Source organism: Polistes dominula, unplaced genomic scaffold (genome assembly GCF_049000335.1).
Source record: "Polistes dominula isolate Pdom_NZ unplaced genomic scaffold, Pdom_raw_medaka contig_78, whole genome shotgun sequence".
NCBI lineage: Eukaryota > Metazoa > Arthropoda > Insecta > Hymenoptera > Vespidae > Polistes > Polistes dominula.
The window spans coordinates 3,548,664-3,571,983 of NW_028301042.1; the positions used below are offsets into that span (position 1 = coordinate 3,548,664).

Here is a 23,320-nt window from a genome sequence, read left to right on the forward strand (position 1 = left end):
TTATTATTAACTGGTGTTATAGGAATTGTAAAGTTCATTGCTGCAAATATCAAATTCCGTCCAAATTGTTATTGTGTCGTTGACTGTACTTCAGTAGGAGAGTGTGTATGTGTGTATGTCATATGTGTATATCAGTGGTTCCCAAAGTTTTTTGTCCTACTGCTTGCTTTTCCAGAAAAAATATTACTTAGTGCCTCTCTGAAAATTAATTTTATGATTTTCCTTTTTTTTTTTTTTAGTAACTCAAAAAGAATTCATCCCTCCCCCTAAATGCACCTGTGCTGTGGCCATCACCGCCCATAAGGGGGCGATATCGCCCACTTTGGGAACTACTGGTGTATATACAGCCAGCCCTCGACTTTCGCATATTCTACTTTCGCATATTCTACTTTCGCACATTTTTAAAGATGCAACTGTTGAATACTCTACAATCAGATGTCCCCTCTCAGGGGACATCAAACTATCCATCAGATTACAATGTTGTTCGGATAAACAGTTTCAGTCTTGCATTAGAGTGTGCGTTAACGTGTTGTGTGTTTTGCTAATTTATTTGTTTAAGTTTAAATATTTCGCCCTTATAAATTGATAAACATGAGTCAGAAACGGAAAAACTGCAGTGTTGATACAAACACAAAGAAATTAAGGACTCATAAACTTCATACGATTGAGACAAAAATGGAAATAATTAAACGTTCTGAAAACGGTGAATCTTTTGCTTCAATTGGACGTTTGTACGGTGTAAACAGATCTACAATATGTTCAATTTTGAAAAACAAGAGTAAAATTAAGGAATACGTTCAAAATTGTGGAAATGTATCTTCAAAGATTGTTTCCAAAAGACACGGCATAGTGATGGATGAAATGGAAAGATCTTTGTCATCATGGATCTATGATCAACATCAAAATAATGTCCCTCTGAATTTTTCAATTATTAAAGCTAAGGCTCTTAGTTTGTATGAAGATTGGAAGACTAAATTAAATGAAGATTCTAACAGGGTATTTCAAGCAAGTAATGGCTGGTTTGACAAATTTAAAATGAGATATCCTTTACATAATATTATACAACTAAACTTGGATGTCAACAAAGAAGATATTAATGAGTTGATTGAATCTCACTCAACACTGTTGTCAAATGAATACTTAATTGAGCAACAATTGAGTAACAATGAAATACACAATGAAAGTGAGGAAGCTGATAAAAACGTAAAGACTTTGACAATTGAAAATATGAATGAAGCCTTCATGCATCTTGACAAATTTTTGACTATCATGGAAGAATGTGATCCCAATGGAGAACGTATATCTCAAGTACGTAGGACAATTGAGAAAGCCACAGCATGTTATAGAAATCTTTATCAAGAAAAGAAAAAAATGGGTGGTATTCAACAAACTCTTGACAACTTATAAAGAAAACATCCGAAAACACTTAAAACACGCCTCTTTAATTTTATTATGTATACATATTGATAGATAAATACTTTAAAACACAGTTTTTAGTGCATATTTTTTTACATCTCTCTACTTTCGAATATTTAACATTCGCACATACTTTCAGGAACTAATTATGTTATGTGCGAAAGTTGAGAGCCTACACATAGAAACTCAAGTCCACTTATTGCGTAACCACATTCATCTTAGTTACTAACCTGACCACCAGTCAGCAATATTAAATAGAATATCGTATTCTTTGACAGTATTGTACCGTCATCGTGTTAAATACTTACTATCGTCTACTAGTGGTTACGGTGCATAACTAAAATTAATTTGCTAGATAAAAAACTGGACTTGTAAGCTTCTATGTACTTCTGTATTCTTTGTTTGAGTATATGAACAAATGAATAAACTGGACAAATGAATTTGCGTTACCGATTGGCAGCACTTTTCCACTAATATAATCACGAATATAATGATCGTGGTTGGAGAAGCTATTTCCTATAACCATCGCGAGATGTCACTGGGACTACTGACAAGAGCGCCATAATATGTTCTTACGATTACAATAATTTAGCTTACACGTAAGAATACTAGAGGCGCTGTAAACAGTGTAAAGTGACATAAGGTTAATACACGGGACTGTCGTTTGATAGTAATTGCTGCAAACATATCTTTTTACATATGATTAACATTTAGATACTTTTGTAATAATTAACATTAATTTATATACGTCTATACATATACATATAAATATATTTATATTTATATACACATATAGATATATAGGTTGCGTACCATACAAAGTACATATACACATATATATATTTCTAGTGCTCGAGCATACTATACGTATATATGTGTTTGCGCGTGTGCGCGGATCGCGTTTGTATGTGTTATTATTGTACGTGTATGTATGAACAATAATGTGAGTTTGGTAAAGTAAATCGTGTGTTCGTGTACTGATTTTCATTGCAAGCTAAATTGTCCGTCGTGTTGGTATACTGTTTTTATTAATGACGTTTCAAGTGTAATATATAATTAAGAATAAAATGGGTGTTGGCCTTAAACCATTAGAGTTTACCGATTGCTTAACCGATAGTCCGTATTTTCGAGAAAATCTACATTATCATGAACGTGAATTGGAAAAAACAAGTCAGCAGATTAAACGTCTCATCAAGGAGGTCAAAGATCTACTGTTAGCCGCTAAGAGTAAGTTACGTTTCATAGTGTATGAACGCGCATATTGTTAATGCACGTATGCAACAGCTGCTACTTTTTCGTTTCTTTGTAATATACAATTATGACAATTTATCATTCTTAATTATTTAACAAATAGTATTATCTTTCACTTCTTTTTCTTTTTTTTCTACCAATCACATTAACATTTATTATCTTTCTATATCTTTCTATTTCCCTCTCTCTTTCTCTCTCTGTTGTTCACTTATAATGTTTCTTTCATTTGATAGAAAATTACTATATACAGGGTGGCCAATAAAAATAGTCCAATATTTTAATGACTTATAAAGTACTTATCAATAAAAGTAAAAAATACTTAATTAACATGAGTCCTAAAATTCTCAACCATTTTGATGTAAAATTAACTTTTATTATTAATATTGTAAGCAAGTATTTTTTGACGATGTATTGAATGTATATATAGAGGAATTTGCTTAGAAACACATTTCATGATTGTAAAGATAAATTTACAATTTATTGGCATTAAAATGTCAATAAATATTACTTCTTAAATGTAAATATAATATTTATAAATTATATTCGATATGTCTTCAATTTCAATTTAAATAAAAGTTTTAACATATGTTTTTAAATATTCCTTGTGTGTGTGAATTAGTGTATTTCTAAGCCAATTTTTCTGTGTACATTTTCAATGTGTTGCTTAGAGACTCGATTACAATATTAAATGATCATGTATAAAAAGAAAAGTTTATTTACATTAGAAGAATTAATATTATAACTTTTATAAACAATTATACCATCCGATGATACTACGTTAATGTTATATGAAAATTATTGAACAAATGTCGGTGATACCGTATCTACTGGTATTGCATTCAAAACTATCGAACAAATACAGATGTTACTTTGTTCGTGTCACATTCAAAACTATCGAACAAATGTTTAATGTCAAACGTCATTTAATGCCAACATCAAAATCTTAAATAGATATTTTTTACTCCTCTTAATACGTATTACAAAACATTTAAAATATTGAACTGTTTTTTTTTATACCACCCTTTATAAAATATTTATTATCTCGTAGCATGCGTAGAATAATATTGAACAATTTGTAAAATAATCTTTCTTATTTCTGTTAATAAAAATTGGGTTTTTTTTTTCTTGTAATCTCATATTGTTTATAGATCAAGAGATATTAACACTAGATATACCAGATCAGTCATTTTGACTGGTCGGATCATTTGAATTCAAAATTTCTACTTCATGTAACATTTGATTTCTGTAAATAATTCAGCGTTTCGTTATTTAAAAATGTCTATAATAAAATAATTATCTATGAAAATTATTATTGTTAAACATTTTTTTGTTATTTTTTAAGAGTAAATAAAGACTGCAAGCTTAAAAAAAACATTTTTTTTTTATACACCAGTCATTTTGACTAGTGTGGTAGAAATAGGTATATTGAAAATGGTGGTATATCTAGTGTTAATTTAAATGTGGTTTCTAACGCTTGAAAATAACATATATATATATTTTTTTATATTTCTTCTAATGAATTTAATCTCTTTATAAATTTTCTATGTAATTTTCTATCTAATACGCATGGAATACAATTTGACATAAGATTGTGATGGTTTTGTAGATTTATCCCGAGCCCAGCGAGCATTTTCTAAAACACTGCAAAATTTTAGTTTCGAATGTATCGGAGAAACACAAACCGAAGATGAAACTCACATATCGCAAAGTTTAAAGGAATTTGGTAAACTGATAGCATCAATAGAGGATGAAAGGGACCGCATGGTATGCACAATATATATAAATATTCAATATATAATATAATACAAAGTTAATATAATAAAATAAATATAATCAATGTGATATCTAATCTCATAACTTGTAACTTTATTCAATTGTATTAAAGAACAGGTAGCATACGATTATTTAGTAAATATGTATTATTAAGGAATACATTTTACACGAAGAATACATCATTGAATATCTTTCCAATTGATTTTATAAATGATACGTATAGTTAAAACCATTTATAACGTTTTCAATCTATACGTAAACTGACTTATTTTTTATACATATATACATATTAATATTATTTCTTATATTATTATTATTATTATATTATTATTATTATTATTATAAAAAAAGTTCTTTTATTATTTTATTCTAATTAAAAAGATTTTAAAAATGACATATTATATATAAATATAATAATAACAAATTTGTGATATGTTATGTTTCTATATTGCTCTCTGTTTTATTCCATTTGTTCTTTCTAATTGCACCTTTGTTTATTCTTTGCTTGCATACACTCTAGAGTGAAAATCAACTGTGGGATCCCGTTGCAGCGTATATTAATTAATTCATTCGGTCAAATTATGACGTAAGAAATACATTCGATACATTCTTGGAGAAATTTTTGTATTCGAATATTGTGAAATATATTATACGTATAGATTTAGGATTTGTAATATTGTACATGATGATTTGTTTTTTTTTTTTTGCATGTCGAGTGTCATATATAAAGCACATACGAAAAGAGCACAAACATTGTGGTATATGCTAGAGACTTCTCTCTCTTTCTCTCTCTTTCAAGGAATCTAATTTTTTGGTTATACTTAACTAACATAAATGAACTGGAAATATCAATAATAATTGTATAAAACCTCTAGCAAAATCACATTTGATAATTTTCTTTAAATATCAATTAGTTTATTTATAATTCAAAATTGAGATAGTTGGAGATTAGCCCCACATAGCTGTAGAATACTGTAAACTCTGTCTTTTCTACTTTTTATTCAAAAATTCATACAATAAAAAAATTGTTACTATATAGTTACTAGACGTAGTGGCATATATACCTATAACGGGGAAAAACATTTTATATATATGTTACTAATTTATCTTTTTTTTTTAAACAGGCATAACATTTTTATTTACATATGATGTTTATCAATTTGTTAATATTATTTTAGAAATATTATATTTCAAGGACAAGTATTATGATAAAATATGTAATCTTCAAAAGCACGATATTATATTATTAATATATCATTTATATTATTTTATCTTCATTTAAATTGCGTTTTTCTTTTTTTTTTTTGATATTTATTATTTCTTTTTGGCAATATATTATTTTTTTCAGCTTGAACGCGCTTATGATCAAATTATACTTCCTTTGGAAAACTTCAGAAAGGAACATATTGGCGGTGTTAAGGTAGATATTTTTTCTTTTCTTTTTTTTGTTTATTCTTTAAAATATTAAATTTCATACCTTTTCATTATTTTTCTTTTTCTGACATTATAAATTAACACACTATCGTCGGGAACGTCGTGAGCGGACGAAAATGAGCGAATTATGAAAGCAGTGCATTTTTTAGAAAACATGTTATATCTTCACATCTAATAGTAGGATTTCAATGAAATTTGAAAAATAGGTATCAAATAGTATTTCGAAGATGTAGAAAACTTAAACTCAATGCTATCAAAATCAATCAACTGAATTTATTCTACTTTGTAAGCACAAAACTTACAGTGTCAAAATAACACATTTCATAAAATTATTAGTTTTTCTTAAAAATTAATAAATTTAAGACTAAATATTGGTCAGGCTTTACAAAAAAACAACCAAAAACATCACTTCTGCTTAAAAATTAGTGACAATGAAAAAGAAACAAGCATTAGTAAGTGTTTTACTGAAATTTAGCTTATTTTCTGCATAAAACGTATTAATACGTAATCCGCCGATCAGCGTCAGTCTGTGAAACAGGTAGAAATACCCGACCCGCTGACAGTGTGTTAATATAATAATACATGTATAGATTATTTATATATATATAATTTTCCTCGCTTTATAGGACGGGAAGAAAAAATTTGAAAAACAGACTATTAAGTTTTGTCAAAGTCAAGAACGTTACCTAAATTTATCAACAAAAAAACAGGACAATGTTCTTCAAGAGGTATATTTATTATACCATAGTAATTTTTTTTTTATCAAAATCTTTCAAATGCATTAATATTGTATTATAATATTAATTTTAGGCGGATGCAACATTGGAAATGGCCAAAAGACATTTTTGTCAAGCTAGTTTAGAGTACGTGTTCTTGTTGCAAGAGGTACAAGAACGAAAGAAATTTGAATTTGTTGAAACAGTGGGTATAATAACATTATTATAATAAAAGTTTCTCATCCTCTTACATTTTTATCATTTAATATATACTTGAAAATACTTTTTCAGTTACTAAGTTTTATGTTCGGTTGGTTAACGTTCTATCACCAAGGTCACGAAGTAGCAAAAGATTTTAAACCATATATGACCGAATTGCAGTTAAAAATACAAAAGGTTTGTTATCTTCGTCATAATTATATATATACAGGATGGTAAAAAATAAAAAAAGGTCCAATATTTTAAGGTCTGATTATAGTATTAAAAAAAAAATATTTAATTAAACATGAATACTAAAATGAATCTTTTCAATATTAAATTAATTTTTATTATTTATGTGAGTTTGATATCGTAAGCGAGTTTTTTTAATAATGTATTGAACGTATACAGAAAAATTTGGTTAGAAATGTTCACTAGTTCGAAGAATAATATTTAAATATAATTTATACAATTCATGATTTGTAAATATTTAACATATGGATTTGCACTTCTACAATTGTATTTGTATGGAAAGTAGACATATTGAATATTTATTATTTGTACATATTATTTGCACTCAGGAAAAATAATATTTGTTGATATTATTAATAATTGTTGTCTTATTTTCATAATAAATTTACCTTTACAACCTCGAAGTAATGTATTTTTAAGCAAATTCTTCTATATTGTAAATTCAATACATTGTCAAAAGGACTTACTTATAAAATGAATAATCAAAAGTTAATTTACATTTAGGGTAAATGTAGGTTGATTTTATGTTTCATGTTAATTAAGTATTTTTTACTTCTCTTGATAAATATTATAAACCTTTAAACACATTGTAACGCTGGTTTGAATTTCAAGATTCCTTTTTTATACTGTATAAATATGTTTATACAGTACACATTTATACGTTCTACTCTGGTTATCGTTTATTTCTTTTTGCTCTAATTAAAAAAAAAAACAGATAATATTTTGTGAATAATCAGATCAATACAGTCACTTTGTAAAAATTAATTTAAAATTAAATATCTGTTTTGTCACATAAGATAAGTAAATATAAGTGCTGACACGTTCAATGTGTTAAAAATATTAGACTCTTTATTTTTTTATCATTCTGAATATATATACGCATATATACAAAAATATTATTTAAATAATAGTATAGTATATTATTGTCGCATTGTTTTTGTTTTAAATACTTGCGAATTGATTAATCTTATGCATTTTAATATGAGTGATTTTATTGTATGTATTATAATATTACTATAAAAAAATAACTCTGTTGAGAAAGCAAAGAAATTGTGTGCTTTAAAAGCACTAACATAATATTTAACCATTTATTAGTTTTTGGTGTGGTATATGCAAATTTTACAAATTATGTATTTCTTGTTTTCATACAAAAACAGCATGTCATCGCTATTTAAATATGTCATTTTAAATCAACATTTATCTCAATAATATATATAATATATATACATATATAAATGTATAACGGGAAGCAAATTAATTAGATGTACTAATGTTGGTTACATTTAATTAATTTTGATCTATTTGTGTTCATTTGAGATATTACACATTTCAAATATATAATTAGGATAACAAGCATGAAGAATTGCCTACTAATTTTCACTTTATGTGTGCGTATTTTTACAAGACTAGAGAGAATTTTCTTGCAACCCGGGATAAAACTGAATCACTTATGAATAAAATGAAGGATATGAAAAAGGTATGTGTTTTATGTTATTAAAACTTTCAAATATTACAAGCTTTTTATTGGTGAAGCAATTTATTGTGGATATGGGGAATTATATTTTTTGAAACTATGCATGAAACAAATCATGTACTAAAAAGCAATTGAAATCAAAATACATATAATAATATATCAAATGTAATTACTGCAATGTTTTATTTGTGATATTATTTGTTTATTACAGTCAGCCGTGGAGACAGGATTGAACAAATTACATTCACGTGAAGGATATTTATTTCTTATGGAAAAAAGTAAATTTTTGTCCTCTTTTATTTTTTCTATTTAGTCTATTGACTATAATGATATTGTATTTTATAAAATATTGTTACAGAGGCTTTTGGTACAACATGGACTAAACAATATTGTACATATCAAAAAGATACTAAAGAATTTACAATGATACCGTACAATCAACTTACAGGCAAATTCGTAAGTAATAAAATCTTAATAACATGTAAACATTTATTTATACTCTGTACAATATATAACTAATGAATTTTATCGTATCACATTGTATTAACAGAGTAGTAAAGAAACTCTAACGTTAGCATCCTGCGTAAGGCGTATGTCAGATACAATTGAAAAGCGCTTTTGTTTTGATATTACATCTATTGATAAGTGAGTGATTTGATTCTATTTTAATTTAATACAAATTGCAAAAGGTATATAACAAGATTTTTATTTTTAGGCCTAATGTAACATACACGTTTCAAGCATTGTCCGAAGAAGATAGAAAATTATGGATGGATGCTATGGATGGTAAAGAACCGGTAAGGGTAACTTATTTTTCCGATAAATAATACAACGTTATCATCACTTTGTAACAATTCATTCGCAATGATTTTAGAGTTATCCTTTGGTGGGAACATCGGTTAAATCCGAAGAAAATATTTTGGACGAAACAGGATTCATGTTTGTATCAAAATGTATTACGGTCCTGGAAGACAGAGGTATAATCATTTTCATAATTCTTAATTATCAATGATCTAAAATTAATTATAACAAGTGCATAAGAGTAAAATAATACTCATAGATAATTGTTTTGTTTAGGTCTAGAAGAACAAGGTTTATATCGAGTCGTTGGTGTGGCATCTAAAGTAAACAAACTTTTAGCTATGGGCCTGGACAGAAGAAAATTAGAGAAACTTTCTTTAGAAGATCGTTTTGAATGGGAAAGTAAAACTATAACCAGTGCATTAAAAACATATTTACGAACTCTTTTTGAACCATTGATGACTTTCCGATACTATAACAGTTTCATTTCAGCTGCGAGTGCGTATAGGTATTTTTTATTATGTTATTTTATTTGCACTTGAGTTTATTAGTGCTATTGTTTCTTTGGTTACAAATAAATTCATCTAACACACGCTGCTGCTTCTCTTACGTAAATGCACTTTATAATATGTGTGATATAATTTTGGTAAGATTAAAAAAAAAATGAATATATTGTTTAATTTGTCTAACAGAACATGAAGTGAAAGAAACACGAATAAATGAAATACATAGCCTCGTTTATCGATTGCCAAAGGCTAATTTTAATATGTTGACTCTGCTTATACCTCATTTACGCAGGTAAACATAAATACTTAATCTTATTAATATAATATAAATATAATAACGATCTTTAAATAAAATGATTATTTTGTTTTCTTTTTACAGTGTAGCAAATAAAAGTGATAAAAATTTAATGACAGTTGGTAATTTAGCCGTTTGTTTTGGCCCAACGTTATTAAGGCCAGAAGAAGAAACGGTGGCCTCTATAATGGATATTAAATTTTACAATATCGTAGTAGAAATATTAATTGAAAATTGTGAAAGAATAATTGCCGGTCCACCGCAAGATATTTTACGCACAACACAAATGATACAAAGTATGGTTACGTCTAAAGTAATAGCAGAAACGGATGAGGGTCCAACTACTTCTGGAAATGGAACTTCTTTGTTAAGATATCCGGTACATAGTTCTGTTTCGATACCGCATGCTCATGTAAGTTCATTTTCATATATCAACATGTTTTTAGATAATATTGTAAGATTATTAACTTAATATATTTGATTTACTTATGTAGCATGTTACAAGATCTTATTACGATGGACCATTAACGATTACAACTAAATCACCATCTATGGATGATAGAAAAAATGGTGATTACGAAGAAGTTGATCCTAGTAGTCATCGTATTCCTGCATATCTAGAGACTCGAAGTGGTCGAGTTAAATTAACTAACGCAAATTTAATGTACCATTCAGCAGATAAAGGTTACATTTTAAATAATATTAATTTAACTATTTCTACTTTACATTTTCTATTATAATTGATGCGTTATGCCTTTTCCTATTAATTTTCTTTTTAGTGCTTACTAGTGGTAACACGAGTAGCTCGAGCGAATCAATTGCATCGGATCCACATCCATTTACAGCTAATATACCGGTTAAACAAAAACGTGGAACTGTTATGTCCACGCATTATCCTGCTAATTATCCACGAAGTAATCCCACAATATCTATGTAAGTAAAAGTTGTTATTTAATAATAATATTCTCTTCAAACTATTTAATAATAGTATGATATTATAATTATTAACAAAAATGATCATTTTATCAGTGCTAATACATCGCCAAGTAGTGGTCGTTCCAGTCCTGGTCAAATGCCTGGAATTTGGTATATTTCATTTTTATACAATTATTTAACTCATTGCATATCTGCATGTCTAATGTACCCTTCCACCAACCCACACCATTTTGAAGTGCTTTTAAATAATTTTTTATAATGCATATTATTGTTTATGTTCAGCCAAAAGTCAATATTTCAAATTTTTATATCTTGAATGATGTACGTAGTTTAACATAGTCCAAAATTTTATACACAATTTAAGAAAAGTTTACTATCAACTCTATTACAATGTAAAGATGCAAAACAAATTTTCAAAAGTTACTAATTTTCGATAACGGCTTTTTCTTTAGGGCTTATAATCTGAAATGCTCAATCGTTTTAAATTTAAAATATAAATAACCATCTCTTAACCTATTAACCAGGAAATTCCCTTTCTAGTTATTATTTATTATTATTTATGCTTAAAATAAGTAAAAAGATGAAATTTATATTTTTTCATTTATTTATATATAAAGTACAAAGGTTTGTACCTTTAGCTTTAAAGGAATACGTTTGACGTATTTATACGTTCCGCCCGGTTAACAAAGCCTACTTGATCAAAAGCTGTGGTAGAATTTATTTATATTTGTTGTAAATTCATTACAATTAAAAATGTCAAAATCGAGATGAAACCAATGACCTATATTCTTGTAAAAAATTTAAGAAAAATTTAAATTGAATTCAGGATTTATTCTTTTGTACATTTGTGTAGGTCAATGGTGTATCATTAATACTGTATTCGTAGTCTTCAATAAATATAGTAAGTCCAGTATAATAATAATTTCAAAACGATAAAAGATTTCAGAAAGAAAAAACTTTTGAAACAAATGAAAATTAAAATTCGTTGGAAAGTTAACAAAAATTCAATAATTTTTGTGTTTTCTTTTTTTTTCATGTAATACAATAATAATTATAATTATTTTGTCAATGTTTACATAAGTTTGTAGGATTATTATTATATAGGTTTTAATTAATTTGATGATATGAAAACAGAAAAAAAAAATTAAAACAAAAAATCTTTTGGGACAAGTACAAATGAAATATTCATAATATTATTTCAATCAAATAATTTTTTATTCATTTTTTCTGATAAAATTAAAGTACTTGGTAAAGTAAATTGAATAGTAAAAATCTATATAAATATTTCTTTAAAATAAATACACGTTTTACAATTTATTTCATCATCAGTCAAAAATCACTATTACTACAATTTTCTTTTTTTATGAGAAAATTAATTTTTAAAAATTTACTAGTCATTATTCTATAAAAAAAAAACATCAATGGTAAATATTTGAAAAAACATTAACAAAAAGCATACACATCATCAAAATCTGATCTTTCCAATTAAAAATTTCTTTGACAAACAATAAACTCAGGATAACAAGTATTGACTAGTAACTTTTTGCTGAACATAAAAACAATATATATGCGCTTTTTGTTCATTCACATCTGTAAATTCCTTAAACTATGTATAATTAATTAGTTCTTGTACATAAATTAAATATAATTAAATTAAATTAATTGAAATTTATCATATCATGAGCAACAAACTATAAAAATAAGAAATTTTATACAATCAACGCAACAGGAACTTGTTAACTATAGATTTAAATAATTTGTACTAATTTTTATACTAACTAATAATAATAACTAATTTTAACTATTTTGTATTAACTTTTTTTCTTTTTTCTAGGAGAGTACGAACATTATATGCCTGTTTGGCTGAAGGTGATGGGGAATTATCATTTGAACCAAATCAAATCATCACAAATGGTAAAAATTTGTTTTTAAATAAAAATGTAATATCTTATTTTATAATTTATATTGAATTTACAACTATTAATTACGTTGTTTTTTTGATTACAGTTAAGGCTTCGTTAGAGCCTGGATGGTTAGAAGGCACCTTGAATGGGAAAACTGGACTAGTTCCAAAAAATTATGTCGAACAGTTACCCTAAAGCTGAGAAGTAACCAAAGAGTGCCTGTGTTTTGCATTAAATCAATATTTACATTCCCTATATGCACACACACATTCCTCCCTAAATATTTTACCCCGCTGCATGTAAATTTTTATATTGCGGGATAAGAGATTATTCTCATCCAAACTTTGATATCATAAATAATAACGTGAAACGCATAATCGTAACTGTGTATCTTTCTTTGGATACAACGTACACACATAGTCAATTATACTTATACATTTCTATGTAAACGTAAAACTTATTTATTAGAAACATTCTTTTTTTTTTCTTAAAATATAATTATGCTGTATATAAAATTACGTATAAAAAAAATGTAATGCATACGCGAATCTATAATAGAGTTTAATATAATATAATATATATATACATCTAATATATAATAAGTTTTTACTGGAAATATTGCATCGATATATATACATATATATATACATACCATACATATATGTATACCATTTTTAGAAATTCATTCAAACAATAAGTCTTTTAATCTCACAATTATTTGAATTGCTGTATTATACATAATATACAAGACACAGTATATATAGCAATAATCATATTGTGATACGAAGTAAACAAATATTAAGAGATATAACCGTTACCCCATTATGCTTTTACGAATTCATAAATATTTAGACATTGTGCACATCAATTGAAATATCATAACTATGTTATATCGATAATTGATACTATTACTCTACTATAAACTGATTGTCAAAAGAGACAAGATATACATAAAATATACATAAATAAAGATATAAAACTATGTTTATTTTTTTTATACTCAGGGGTCGTCTTTATATTACTACCTTAATTATTTATTATTATTTATAATATTTATTAACATTATTTCCACATTTATAACATTTCATTAAAATCGTATGAATGTTAACTTATACGAGATATATATTAACACATTTTTACATACATATGGAATGCTACAAATTTATATATCATTAACACTAGATTTACCACCATTTTCAGTATACCTATTTCTACCACACTAGTCAAAATGACTGGTGTATAAAAAAAATGCTTTTTTAGCCTTCCAGTCTTTATTTACTCTTAAAAAATAACAAAAAAATTTTTAACAATAATAATTTTCATAGATAATTATTTTATTATAGACATTTTTAAATAACGAAACGCTGAATTATTTACAGAACTCAAATGTTACATGAAGTAGAAATTTTGAATTAAAATGACCCGACCAGTCAAAATGACTGGTTTGGTATATCTAGTGTTAAGTATATATCAGTATATAGAAAACTAGTAATAAAATTTAGCAAAAAATATAATTGCTCACGAAAAGTACTCGAACGTTCGATATTAATTACTTTAGATAATCAAATATGTATATATTAGAATAAACTTTCTCTTTCTGAAAATAATGTTGCAATTACTATCGATATTACAATTTTTGAAGAATACACGTATGCATATATGTTAAATTTAAGTTCTGAAAGTAATACTATTGTGTATTTTTAAGTTAAAAGATTTTGAATTTTCATTTTTATTTAAATAAAAGTAATGAAACATTTCATTGCCAAGATTTACACTTTAACTGGGTATTCGAATGGCATTAATTATACTTTATATCAAGAAAATCAATTATTCTAAAAAAATAAATAAATAAGTAGAGAAATAACTTAGGACGGGATTGTGAAAATTTTGTCAGTCGTTCTCAGAGAAAATTCAAAACCAGAAATCGTGGCAAATAATAAGTATTTTTTTTATGGTGTCAACGAGAATTCGCATACCGCACAAAGAATAATCTCTATATCGATCAACACCGATTAATAATTGCATGATAGTTCAATTATTATTATTGTTGTTTTTCAGTAAACAACAATATCAAGATCTCATCAAGTCTACCAAATTAAATAAAATTTTGAACTTTCTTGTGTAAAGGATACGTGGAAAATCTTTACAAGATTACATTAAAATACATTTAAATGAATTGAAAGGTTCACCTTTGATAACAATGAGCAATTTGTTCTAAGAATTATAAATAGTACTCAATTTTGTATTGTCACCAGTGTTAAGTAAATTGTTTCTGACATAGCACGCTTTCGTTCACGTATGAATTCTGATTACGTCTTGTTGACAGCAAGGATTGACACACTTTCATTGAACACTTGGATAGATTGCTGCAAACTACGCAAGGAATCTTCTAATCTTTATAAAATGGCTTTTTACAAGGGGCTTAATATAACCTTCTAACCTTTACTCAAATATTTTTATTTTACACAGTTGTAGAAGAGGACACCCATTAACCACCACTCGCATTGGAAAAACATGCTACAAACTTCAAATTGTAATAATTGTAATAAAAATTTGTAATTGTTCAAAGGGGGCACACACTTTTTATTTCAAACTATATTTCTAATTAACGGTAATGTTCAAAATGTACTAAGACAGTACATTTTCACTCAACTTTTACAATTGTTAATTTTCAAGTGATCCGGTCACAAATGAACAGGAGAAATTGTGACAGTCAAAGTGTTAAGAATTAGCCCTTACTATTTAAGACACAGTGTATATAGTCTTAATGAATCACCCCTCCACTCCTACAACTGTGTAAAGTTTAAAAAATCTCTCTCTCTCTCTCTCTCTCTGAGCCCTTTTAAAATAAATATAAATAATTTAAAAAAATAATTTTTAAAAAAAGTGTGTGTTACAAAATTGGTATTATTGGAAAATGTTTATTTCCAATAAGACGAAGAGAGAAAGCAATAAAACAAAATTTGAAACAAATTGGATAAGATATTCGTAGAAGTTATTAAAAAACATTCTAATATAGGAAAAATGTACTGAAACTATCAAAAATATATTCAACCGGCATTAAGTGTACACATACCAATCAAAGTATAGTTTCTTGCTATCAACGAGACTTAATTATATATGAACGAAACCGTGTTATGCCGAAAACAATTTACTTTACACCGATAACAATAAAAAATTGAATGTTGTTTACAATTCTTAGAACAATTACTGATTATTTTCAAAGGTGAACCTTTCAATTCGTTTAAATGAATTGTAATGCGATCTTGTAAAGCTCTTCCACGTATCCTTTACACAAGAAAGTTCAAAATTTTCTTCAATTTGGTAGATCATGAGATCTTAATATTATTGTTTACCGAAAAACAATATTAATTAATAATCAAAAATATCATGCAATTATTAATCGATACTAACCGATACTAAAATTATTCCTCGTGCGATACACGAATTCCCGACACCATAAAAAAAAGATACAATATTTGCCACGATTTCTCTGTTTTGAATATTTTCCTCGAATTACGGACGAAATTTTTCTAATCATATCCCCCCCTTCATTATTTCTATTTAATTTCTTTAGAATATTTGATTTACTTGATATAAGGTTTGTGTATAATTAATGCCGTTCGAATACTTTCGTGATACATGTTTCAGTATATAAATTTACAACAATCATTTTAAAGAAATATATATTATGTATATATAAAGAAGTTTCATAACTTCTAGAAATCCAATATTCCTCCCTTATCCAATTCACTTCAAATTTTGTATGCATGTGTGTTATGCATGTTTAGTAATTGAAACATTACTCTTACAGAACTTAACATCTAACATGCATGTTTGTATTTTTTAAAGTTTTAATATCGATCGTTTGAATAGTTTTGTTTATATTTTATAAACAATAGTTATTTTATGCATACTTTCATTTATTGTCAAAGATACGAATTTTTTGATAGATCATATTTTATATTAATCTAAATTTGTCTTTCGTTATTATTTTTGCAACAGCCCTTTGAATTAATAAAAGTATCAAAATATAATTGTATAAAATCGATAATTAATATATAAATGCTTTTAATTGGACAACTTATTTGTTAACTGTATCAAATGAATTTCCATTGCTAAACAACCCGCTTCTAAAGCCTTATTTTCTGTGTTATTCCATATAACGCTCATAAATAAAGCATAGCACAATAGCGCAGTCAAAAATAAACGACCGATATTAAGAGCTATACTTATACCTATAGACGTAGTAGTATAGTCTAATCCCATTGACCAAATTACTGGAACAATCAGTATACAGACAGCAAGTAAATACCAGAAATACTGAGAACGTAGAGATGATATGGCAGATTCGCATATTCCGATAGCTTCCTTTAATGTTTCTCTCACGTCAATATTATTCTTCTCATGTACACCTGAGATTATTAAAATATATGTATTATTATTAATAGATCGCTGAGCTTTACACTTCAGTACGATAAAAAACAAAAACTCAAACTTACCATTCGTCAATTTCAAACTTGCCATAATAGCCTCGTGATCCGAATAACTAAAATTAGTATTGGGTACTCTTTTGGGTAAAGGTTGTTGATAATTTATTGCGCTAATCTAAATATATAAAAATAATTAATAAATGATATATCAAGAACTCTCTCTAAATAAATATGTGTTAATGCAATTATTTACAATACCTGAACATTCGACGAGCCAAAGTATAAAATATGGTCTATGCGTTTCCCTTCTGGACACTTTCTAGCCACTCTAGCACTGGTATAACTATTATTGGCACATTCGTCGGTTCCTACATTACCAAAGTTACTCGAACAAGCATCCATTAAACCAGCAACTCCGCATATAATTCTATAAGCTAAATCTTGTGGCTCTGCGTTAAGGTCACCACCTAATATCACAACATCTGAACCACCGCTTGTCATTCTAATAAATTGAGCTGTATCGAATGCTTGCAAAACTCTATGTGATTTATACTCGTCATGAACTTTATTATATTCAGCATGTAACTGCAATTCATATATATATATACATATACATATAAAAATGTTTTCTTAATTTAACTATAATTTAATTAAGTTAATTATAGATTTATTAATTATCAATAATAAAAATAAACGACTTACGTGTGCTGCATAAACATTAACGCTCATATCTTCAACTTTAATCTTACAAAGGCCAACACCTTTACCACCAAACCAATCACCATGATGTATCTTGTGAAAATAGCCATTTAATGGCCACCTATGAAACATTACATCTTCAATACAATATTTAGAGAAGATACAAATCCCGGATCCTAGAACACCGCTAAAAAATAACAAATAAAGCATATTTACAGTGAAATTATAAAATAAGCATGAACAATAATTTCTATCTAATTTGAAACATTTTTTCTTAACATGCATTAGACATTGAAAATATAAACGATTAAATTAATACAATGACACTCGCTTTAATATTCAGACACCCCATTGGATTTGTAATTCTTTATTGACATGGTGTGAATAATTTTACCAACACCACCATAAGAGGATTATTTTTTAATGTTGTTGTTATTTAAAAAATCTGAAACAATTTACTAGAGTATTTTTCATAGGGTTTCTAGAATATTATCCCAATAATTTATTTTATTATTTACAACTTTAATTTAATATAAAAAAAATTATTCAAACATGGCACATACTAAAAAAAAAGATCCATATTGCCGATGTAGGATTAAATAAGATTGTTAAATTAAAAAAAGAAATCTTGGTTTTTTTTTTTACCAAAATTTAACGTTTTTTTAAGTTGTCAGAAACATAGACTTTACTTATATAATTAACCTAATTATTTATATAGCATAAGGAAATAACACTTATAGTATTTCAAAAATATTTGAATTTATAAAATGGAACAATATTGTAAAAATTAGAAATTATAGAAATTAATAAAAATTATAGAAATATAATTATAGAAATTTTTTAACAAAAGTATTATACGTTTTTTTTAGTTCGTTTATAAGAATATAAAGTCCTATCTATTAAACTAAATGATAATACAAAGAACAATACATAGTAAAAAAAAAAAAAAAGAAAATGAATATTAACACAGTTAAACACTAAAGGTAACTAAAATACCTCTAAATAATTAAATAATATATGAATATAAATGATAATACAGAAATACAACTAATTATAGTTGGACGATATATGTATAACAAAACTAATTAACGAATATCGAATTTAATAATGCAAATAATATCAACGTAGCTTGCTATACTTACGAATTAGCTTTTGAAAACGTTTTTTTTTTGTTTTTACCTCTCCTTTAATTTGTTTTATTTTTTCCTAACAACGCTTCGTTTTTTCTTATCTCAAGTAACATATTTAAATTATTTCTGTACTATGTGAACTACAGAAGCTATGTAAAATATATAACATATTTAAATTTTTCTGTACTATGTGAATTACGAAACCTATGTAAAAATTTAAACACTACAAGAACATTTGGATCAATAGTTTGAGTCACTGTATAATACTTATGCATACTAATTAAATTATTCAATATTCAACTGAATTCCCCTTTTACCTTATTTAAACATGTTACAATCATTTTGGTATATTGAAACAAAATTTTTCTGTAAATAATCTACTGACTGTAAATAATCTTCCCTTCCAAAATTTTTCATTAAACATATGCCAATGTTTCTTTTGATTTTATTGATACTTTTTATACATTATAATCTAAATTCGTCCTATAGATTTTTTTTTATAAGATTTAAATCCAATGACAGTGGTGAAAGAATTCAAAATTTCTTGATCAAATAATAGGGTATTTTTTAACAATGCATTTGTTGTTTTTCATATCATCGTCTTTGTAAAATTTTGAATCAGTGAACACGAATGCTCATTTTTGTATTACTTTTTATTAAATTGTTTTTTAAAAGTTCCATATATATATATATATATTTGTTTTTATCTTAAATGACTTTGATTAAAAATTAATTTACATACTCCTGCAGTTGAAAAACAGCTCTAAAATCATTAGAGATTCATCAGTGTCACTGGTTGGTCTTAGATTTTTTAAGTTTTGATTCTACATTGACTTTAATGATATACTATTTTGCATTAATTACTTTTAAATATAATAAATATGCTTTCTTGTTCAAAAACATACTCCTTACCAAAAATAATTCTTTTCCGTTGTAGAAAAATTCTTACGAACACTACTATTGCATTCATAGTTTTTCAGTGTACGAACTGTAACGAAATGCAATTTTTTTTCTTCAATTTCTTCAAATACCAGTAGAATTCTACTTTAGAACACTCAATCCAGGATCTTTTATTTGACGTTTCTTTTTTATAATTTTAAATTTATTGCAGACTGTAAGGAATTTTAACTGTCATTTCAGCGAAATACATTCTATTCTATCCTCATAAGTATAAATCGTTTTATAATGATTTACTGTGTATAATTTTTTTTACTATATAATTTTTTCTCCTTTACTTTATGGAAAATAAGTTAGCGTACATCAAACAAAATATTTTTTATTTTTTGTCCCATTTTTTGCTAATAATACATAAAATATCTGTAAACTTTCAATCTAAACTAATTTATGATCCTGTATTGAGTGCTTTAATAAAATTGTTTGCGGATAAAATTTCTGAGCAATCTGACAAATTTTGTAAAGCAAACCAACTATAAGAAAAAAAAGCGTTAACGCTTTGCAAACTTTAAGTTGTGTTACATGGATATAATTATGTTAATTAAATAATTATTAACACACTATCGGCGGGTCGGGTATTTCTACCCGTTCCACAGACTAGCGCTGGTCGGCGGGTTGCGTATTAATACGTTTTATGCAGAAAATAAGCTAAATTTCAGTAAAACACTTACTAATGCTTGTTTCTTTTTCATTGTCACTAATTTTTAAGCAGAAGTGATGTTTTTGGTTGTTTTTTTGTAAAGCCTGACCAATATTTAGTCTTAAATTTATTAATTTGTAAGAAAAACTAATAATTTTATGAAATGTGTTATTTTGACACTGTAAGTTTTGTGCTTACAAAGTAGCATAAATTCAGTTGATTGATTTTGATAGCATTGAGTTTAAGTTTTCTACATCTTCGAAATACTATTTGATACCTATTTTTCAAATTTCATTGAAATTCTTCTATTAGATGTGAAGATATAACATGTTTTCTAAAAAATGCACTGCTTTCATATTCGCTCATCTTCGTCCGCTACACGCGTGAGTCAAACTCACGACGTTCCTGACGATAGTGTTTATTAAATAATTATTCATAAAATTAATACAACATATGTTGTAATTATTGTAATTTTTCTGACAACTAAAAAATATCATACTACTTAATAAAAAAAGAAATCTACGAATTCCTTTACTCAATTGTAAGTAAATTCATAGAACAATCACATTTAAAAAGCAACGGTGTCCAAATATCAAAGCAAATTATTAAACAAATTATATTATATACATTACATATTCTAAATAGAATAAATTTTTTTAAATACCTATGGAAGTAATGGGAATACGGAAGTTGTTCTTTTACTTTAGATCTAATCATTTTAAAATCATTAACAGACCAAACTTCTTGTAAGGATATTATGTCATATTCTCCGGTGGAAAGCTTTTCAGCGATAGCTTCCATACGAGCTTTTCTATTTTTACTAACATATGGAATACCCCTAAGAACAAATAATTAAAAATAAGTTGAAACAAAAGCAAATAAAATAAATGATAAATTTTTATATACCACATATATATATATAATAACATGAGCTTACCAACAATTCAATGATAAAACATTTATTGTAATTTCACGCGACATCATTGATAGGTAATAAGTACAAGAAAATTAAAACAACGATTATAATTTATAAATATATAATCTTCAAATGAAAAATAATTTCTTTAGAAGTAGCTTTCAATTGAACACACTTGAAACAGACATGCCACATCATCTAATCTATTGTATTATCACTTATTCATTTTATCGGATTTTTCAAGTGTTTTATATTAAAAAAAAAAAAAAAAAGACCATTAAACTTCAACTGTTTAACTGTTAAACACGTTAAGCACTGCGTCAATTCGTGAGACATCCGGCGACTGTCAACTTTTTCGTTTTGTTAATCGCGACTTTTCTTTGTTTCGTCTTTTTACCGTCAACTTTTTGATTTTCTTTTGTTTATGCCGGAAATACACATTCTAATAACTGCATCAACTACGCCATTTTATTTAACTCAAACAATAGACAATCGCAATGTTTGTTACTGCGATATGTGCGTGTATAAAATATATAACCTATAAAATATATAATATCGAACCAAAAATTGGCTCCGCGCGCTCAACGTGTTAAAAAATTGTATAAATTTCTTACTAGGAGAAAGAAAGTAAACGAACATAGTAATTTTATCTACTAAACATTCACGTGGTGTAATAACAAAGAACCAATCATATTTCCCTAGTAATAAATAAATACGAATATTTTCATAAAATTACTTAGCCGTATTTTTTTTTTTTAATTTACAATTAACAAATAAAAAGAGATTTTAATAAATATTAATTATTAAAAAATATATATATATTTCACATGAAGACGCAATACATCACGCACGATATAAGAAACATAAGCATATACAAAATGCGAATTATGCTAGTTTTGAGCAATAATTTGAAAAGATCAAAAGAGCTAATAAATACCTGAGAGAATTTGCTATTAATGACTTGGTGTCCTTAATATCTGTTGCAGATATTATACGTGAGCAGGAGAATGATCCATAGCAGAGTGAGGGTCCACTGGATGATGAGACGCAAATAAATCTCTGAGTGATGAACGAGAAAATATATAGGTAAAAGAAACAAATGAATCAATAAACAATTGAGCAAATGGACAAATGAATGTGAAACATTTGAAGTATGAACATGTAGGAATACTAGGAAATTATCTAGTGATATAAACAGGTAATCTATATGTAATTGTAATAATAATGCGTGTAATACGTAACAATATAAAATTTTATTTATTTAATATCAAATATTAATTTTTATGCACACTAATAATTACATAATATAAAATGGCGTCTCTCTCTTTCGTTGAAAGTCGCGCGTAAATATTGAATGTAGCATTGATGCCAACTTAACGCTGTTGTAAGTTGTCGGCGTACTTGAATATGATTGGCTGCGCGTAGCAGTGTGTGGGCATGTCTCACAAACAAATGAATGAGTGTGTCGGTTGACCACACTTCTTTAGTAAAATAATTGAAGTTGCAAATACTTCTTGTGACCACCGCGAGATGGCGCCAGGTACTCGATGAGAGCGCCATATGTATATATATATGTATGTACTATAAAATTG

The 23,320-nt window shown here is 26.7% G+C and overlaps 2 protein-coding genes across 6 annotated transcripts; one reads left to right on the plus strand and one right to left on the minus strand.

Annotated features, from left to right (window-relative positions):
• Positions 1-2,056: 2,056 nt before the first annotated feature.
• On the plus strand, positions 2,057-13,938 carry Graf (GTPase regulator associated with FAK). 3 transcript variants are annotated; one of them, XM_015330386.2, is made up of 20 exons: positions 2,058-2,643; positions 4,274-4,431; positions 5,789-5,860; positions 6,501-6,602; positions 6,685-6,795; positions 6,882-6,986; positions 8,446-8,517; positions 8,726-8,792; positions 8,873-8,970; positions 9,065-9,159; positions 9,230-9,311; positions 9,389-9,491; positions 9,592-9,813; positions 10,008-10,113; positions 10,201-10,528; positions 10,611-10,800; positions 10,896-11,049; positions 11,146-11,202; positions 12,887-12,966; positions 13,060-13,938. In XM_015330386.2, the coding sequence occupies exons 1-20, from the start codon at positions 2,484-2,486 to the stop codon at positions 13,149-13,151; spliced, it is 2,454 nt and encodes an 817-aa protein (XP_015185872.1). In that variant the 5' UTR covers positions 2,058-2,483; the 3' UTR covers positions 13,152-13,938. The 3 variants fall into 3 exon arrangements, with proteins under 3 accessions (XP_015185873.1, XP_015185874.1, XP_015185872.1); XM_015330387.2 differs by lacking the exon at positions 11,146-11,202 and having other exon boundaries at positions 2,057-2,643; XM_015330388.2 differs by lacking the exon at positions 8,446-8,517 and having other exon boundaries at positions 2,057-2,643.
• On the minus strand, positions 13,430-22,913 carry nSMase (neutral sphingomyelinase). Of its 3 annotated transcripts, none has more exons than XM_089174983.1 (6): positions 22,666-22,913; positions 21,477-21,650; positions 18,092-18,275; positions 17,648-17,974; positions 17,459-17,564; positions 13,430-17,371 (listed from the first exon to the last, which is right to left on the minus strand). In XM_089174983.1, exons 2-6 carry the CDS (start codon positions 21,611-21,613, stop codon positions 17,028-17,030), a joined length of 1,098 nt encoding a protein of 365 aa, XP_089031109.1. In that variant the 5' UTR covers positions 21,614-21,650; positions 22,666-22,913; the 3' UTR covers positions 13,430-17,027. The 3 variants fall into 3 exon arrangements, with proteins under 3 accessions (XP_089031109.1, XP_015185871.1, XP_015185869.1); XM_015330385.2 differs by lacking the exon at positions 22,666-22,913 and adding an exon at positions 21,750-22,619 and having other exon boundaries at positions 18,092-18,209; XM_015330383.2 differs by lacking the exon at positions 22,666-22,913 and adding an exon at positions 21,750-22,615.
• Positions 22,914-23,320: the final 407 nt, after the last annotated feature.

Excerpts from the sequence above, each read along its gene's own strand:
- nSMase (XM_015330383.2), bottom strand. The coding sequence starts at position 21,796 with ATGATGTCGCGTGAAATTACAATAAATGTTTTATCATTGAATTGTTG. Across the intron at positions 17,565-17,647 it reads TTGGCTCGTCGAATGTTCAG|ATTAGCGCAATAAATTATCA; the intron begins GTATTGTAAATA and ends TTATATATTTAG. Across the intron at positions 17,372-17,458 it reads AAGTTTGAAATTGACGAATG|GTGTACATGAGAAGAATAAT; the intron begins GTAAGTTTGAGT and ends TAATAATCTCAG.
- Graf (XM_015330386.2), top strand. The coding sequence starts at position 2,484 with ATGGGTGTTGGCCTTAAACCATTAGAGTTTACCGATTGCTTAACCGAT. Across the intron at positions 8,971-9,064 it reads ATCAACTTACAGGCAAATTC|AGTAGTAAAGAAACTCTAAC; the intron begins GTAAGTAATAAA and ends TTGTATTAACAG. Across the intron at positions 9,160-9,229 it reads GATATTACATCTATTGATAA|GCCTAATGTAACATACACGT; the intron begins GTGAGTGATTTG and ends TTTTATTTTTAG.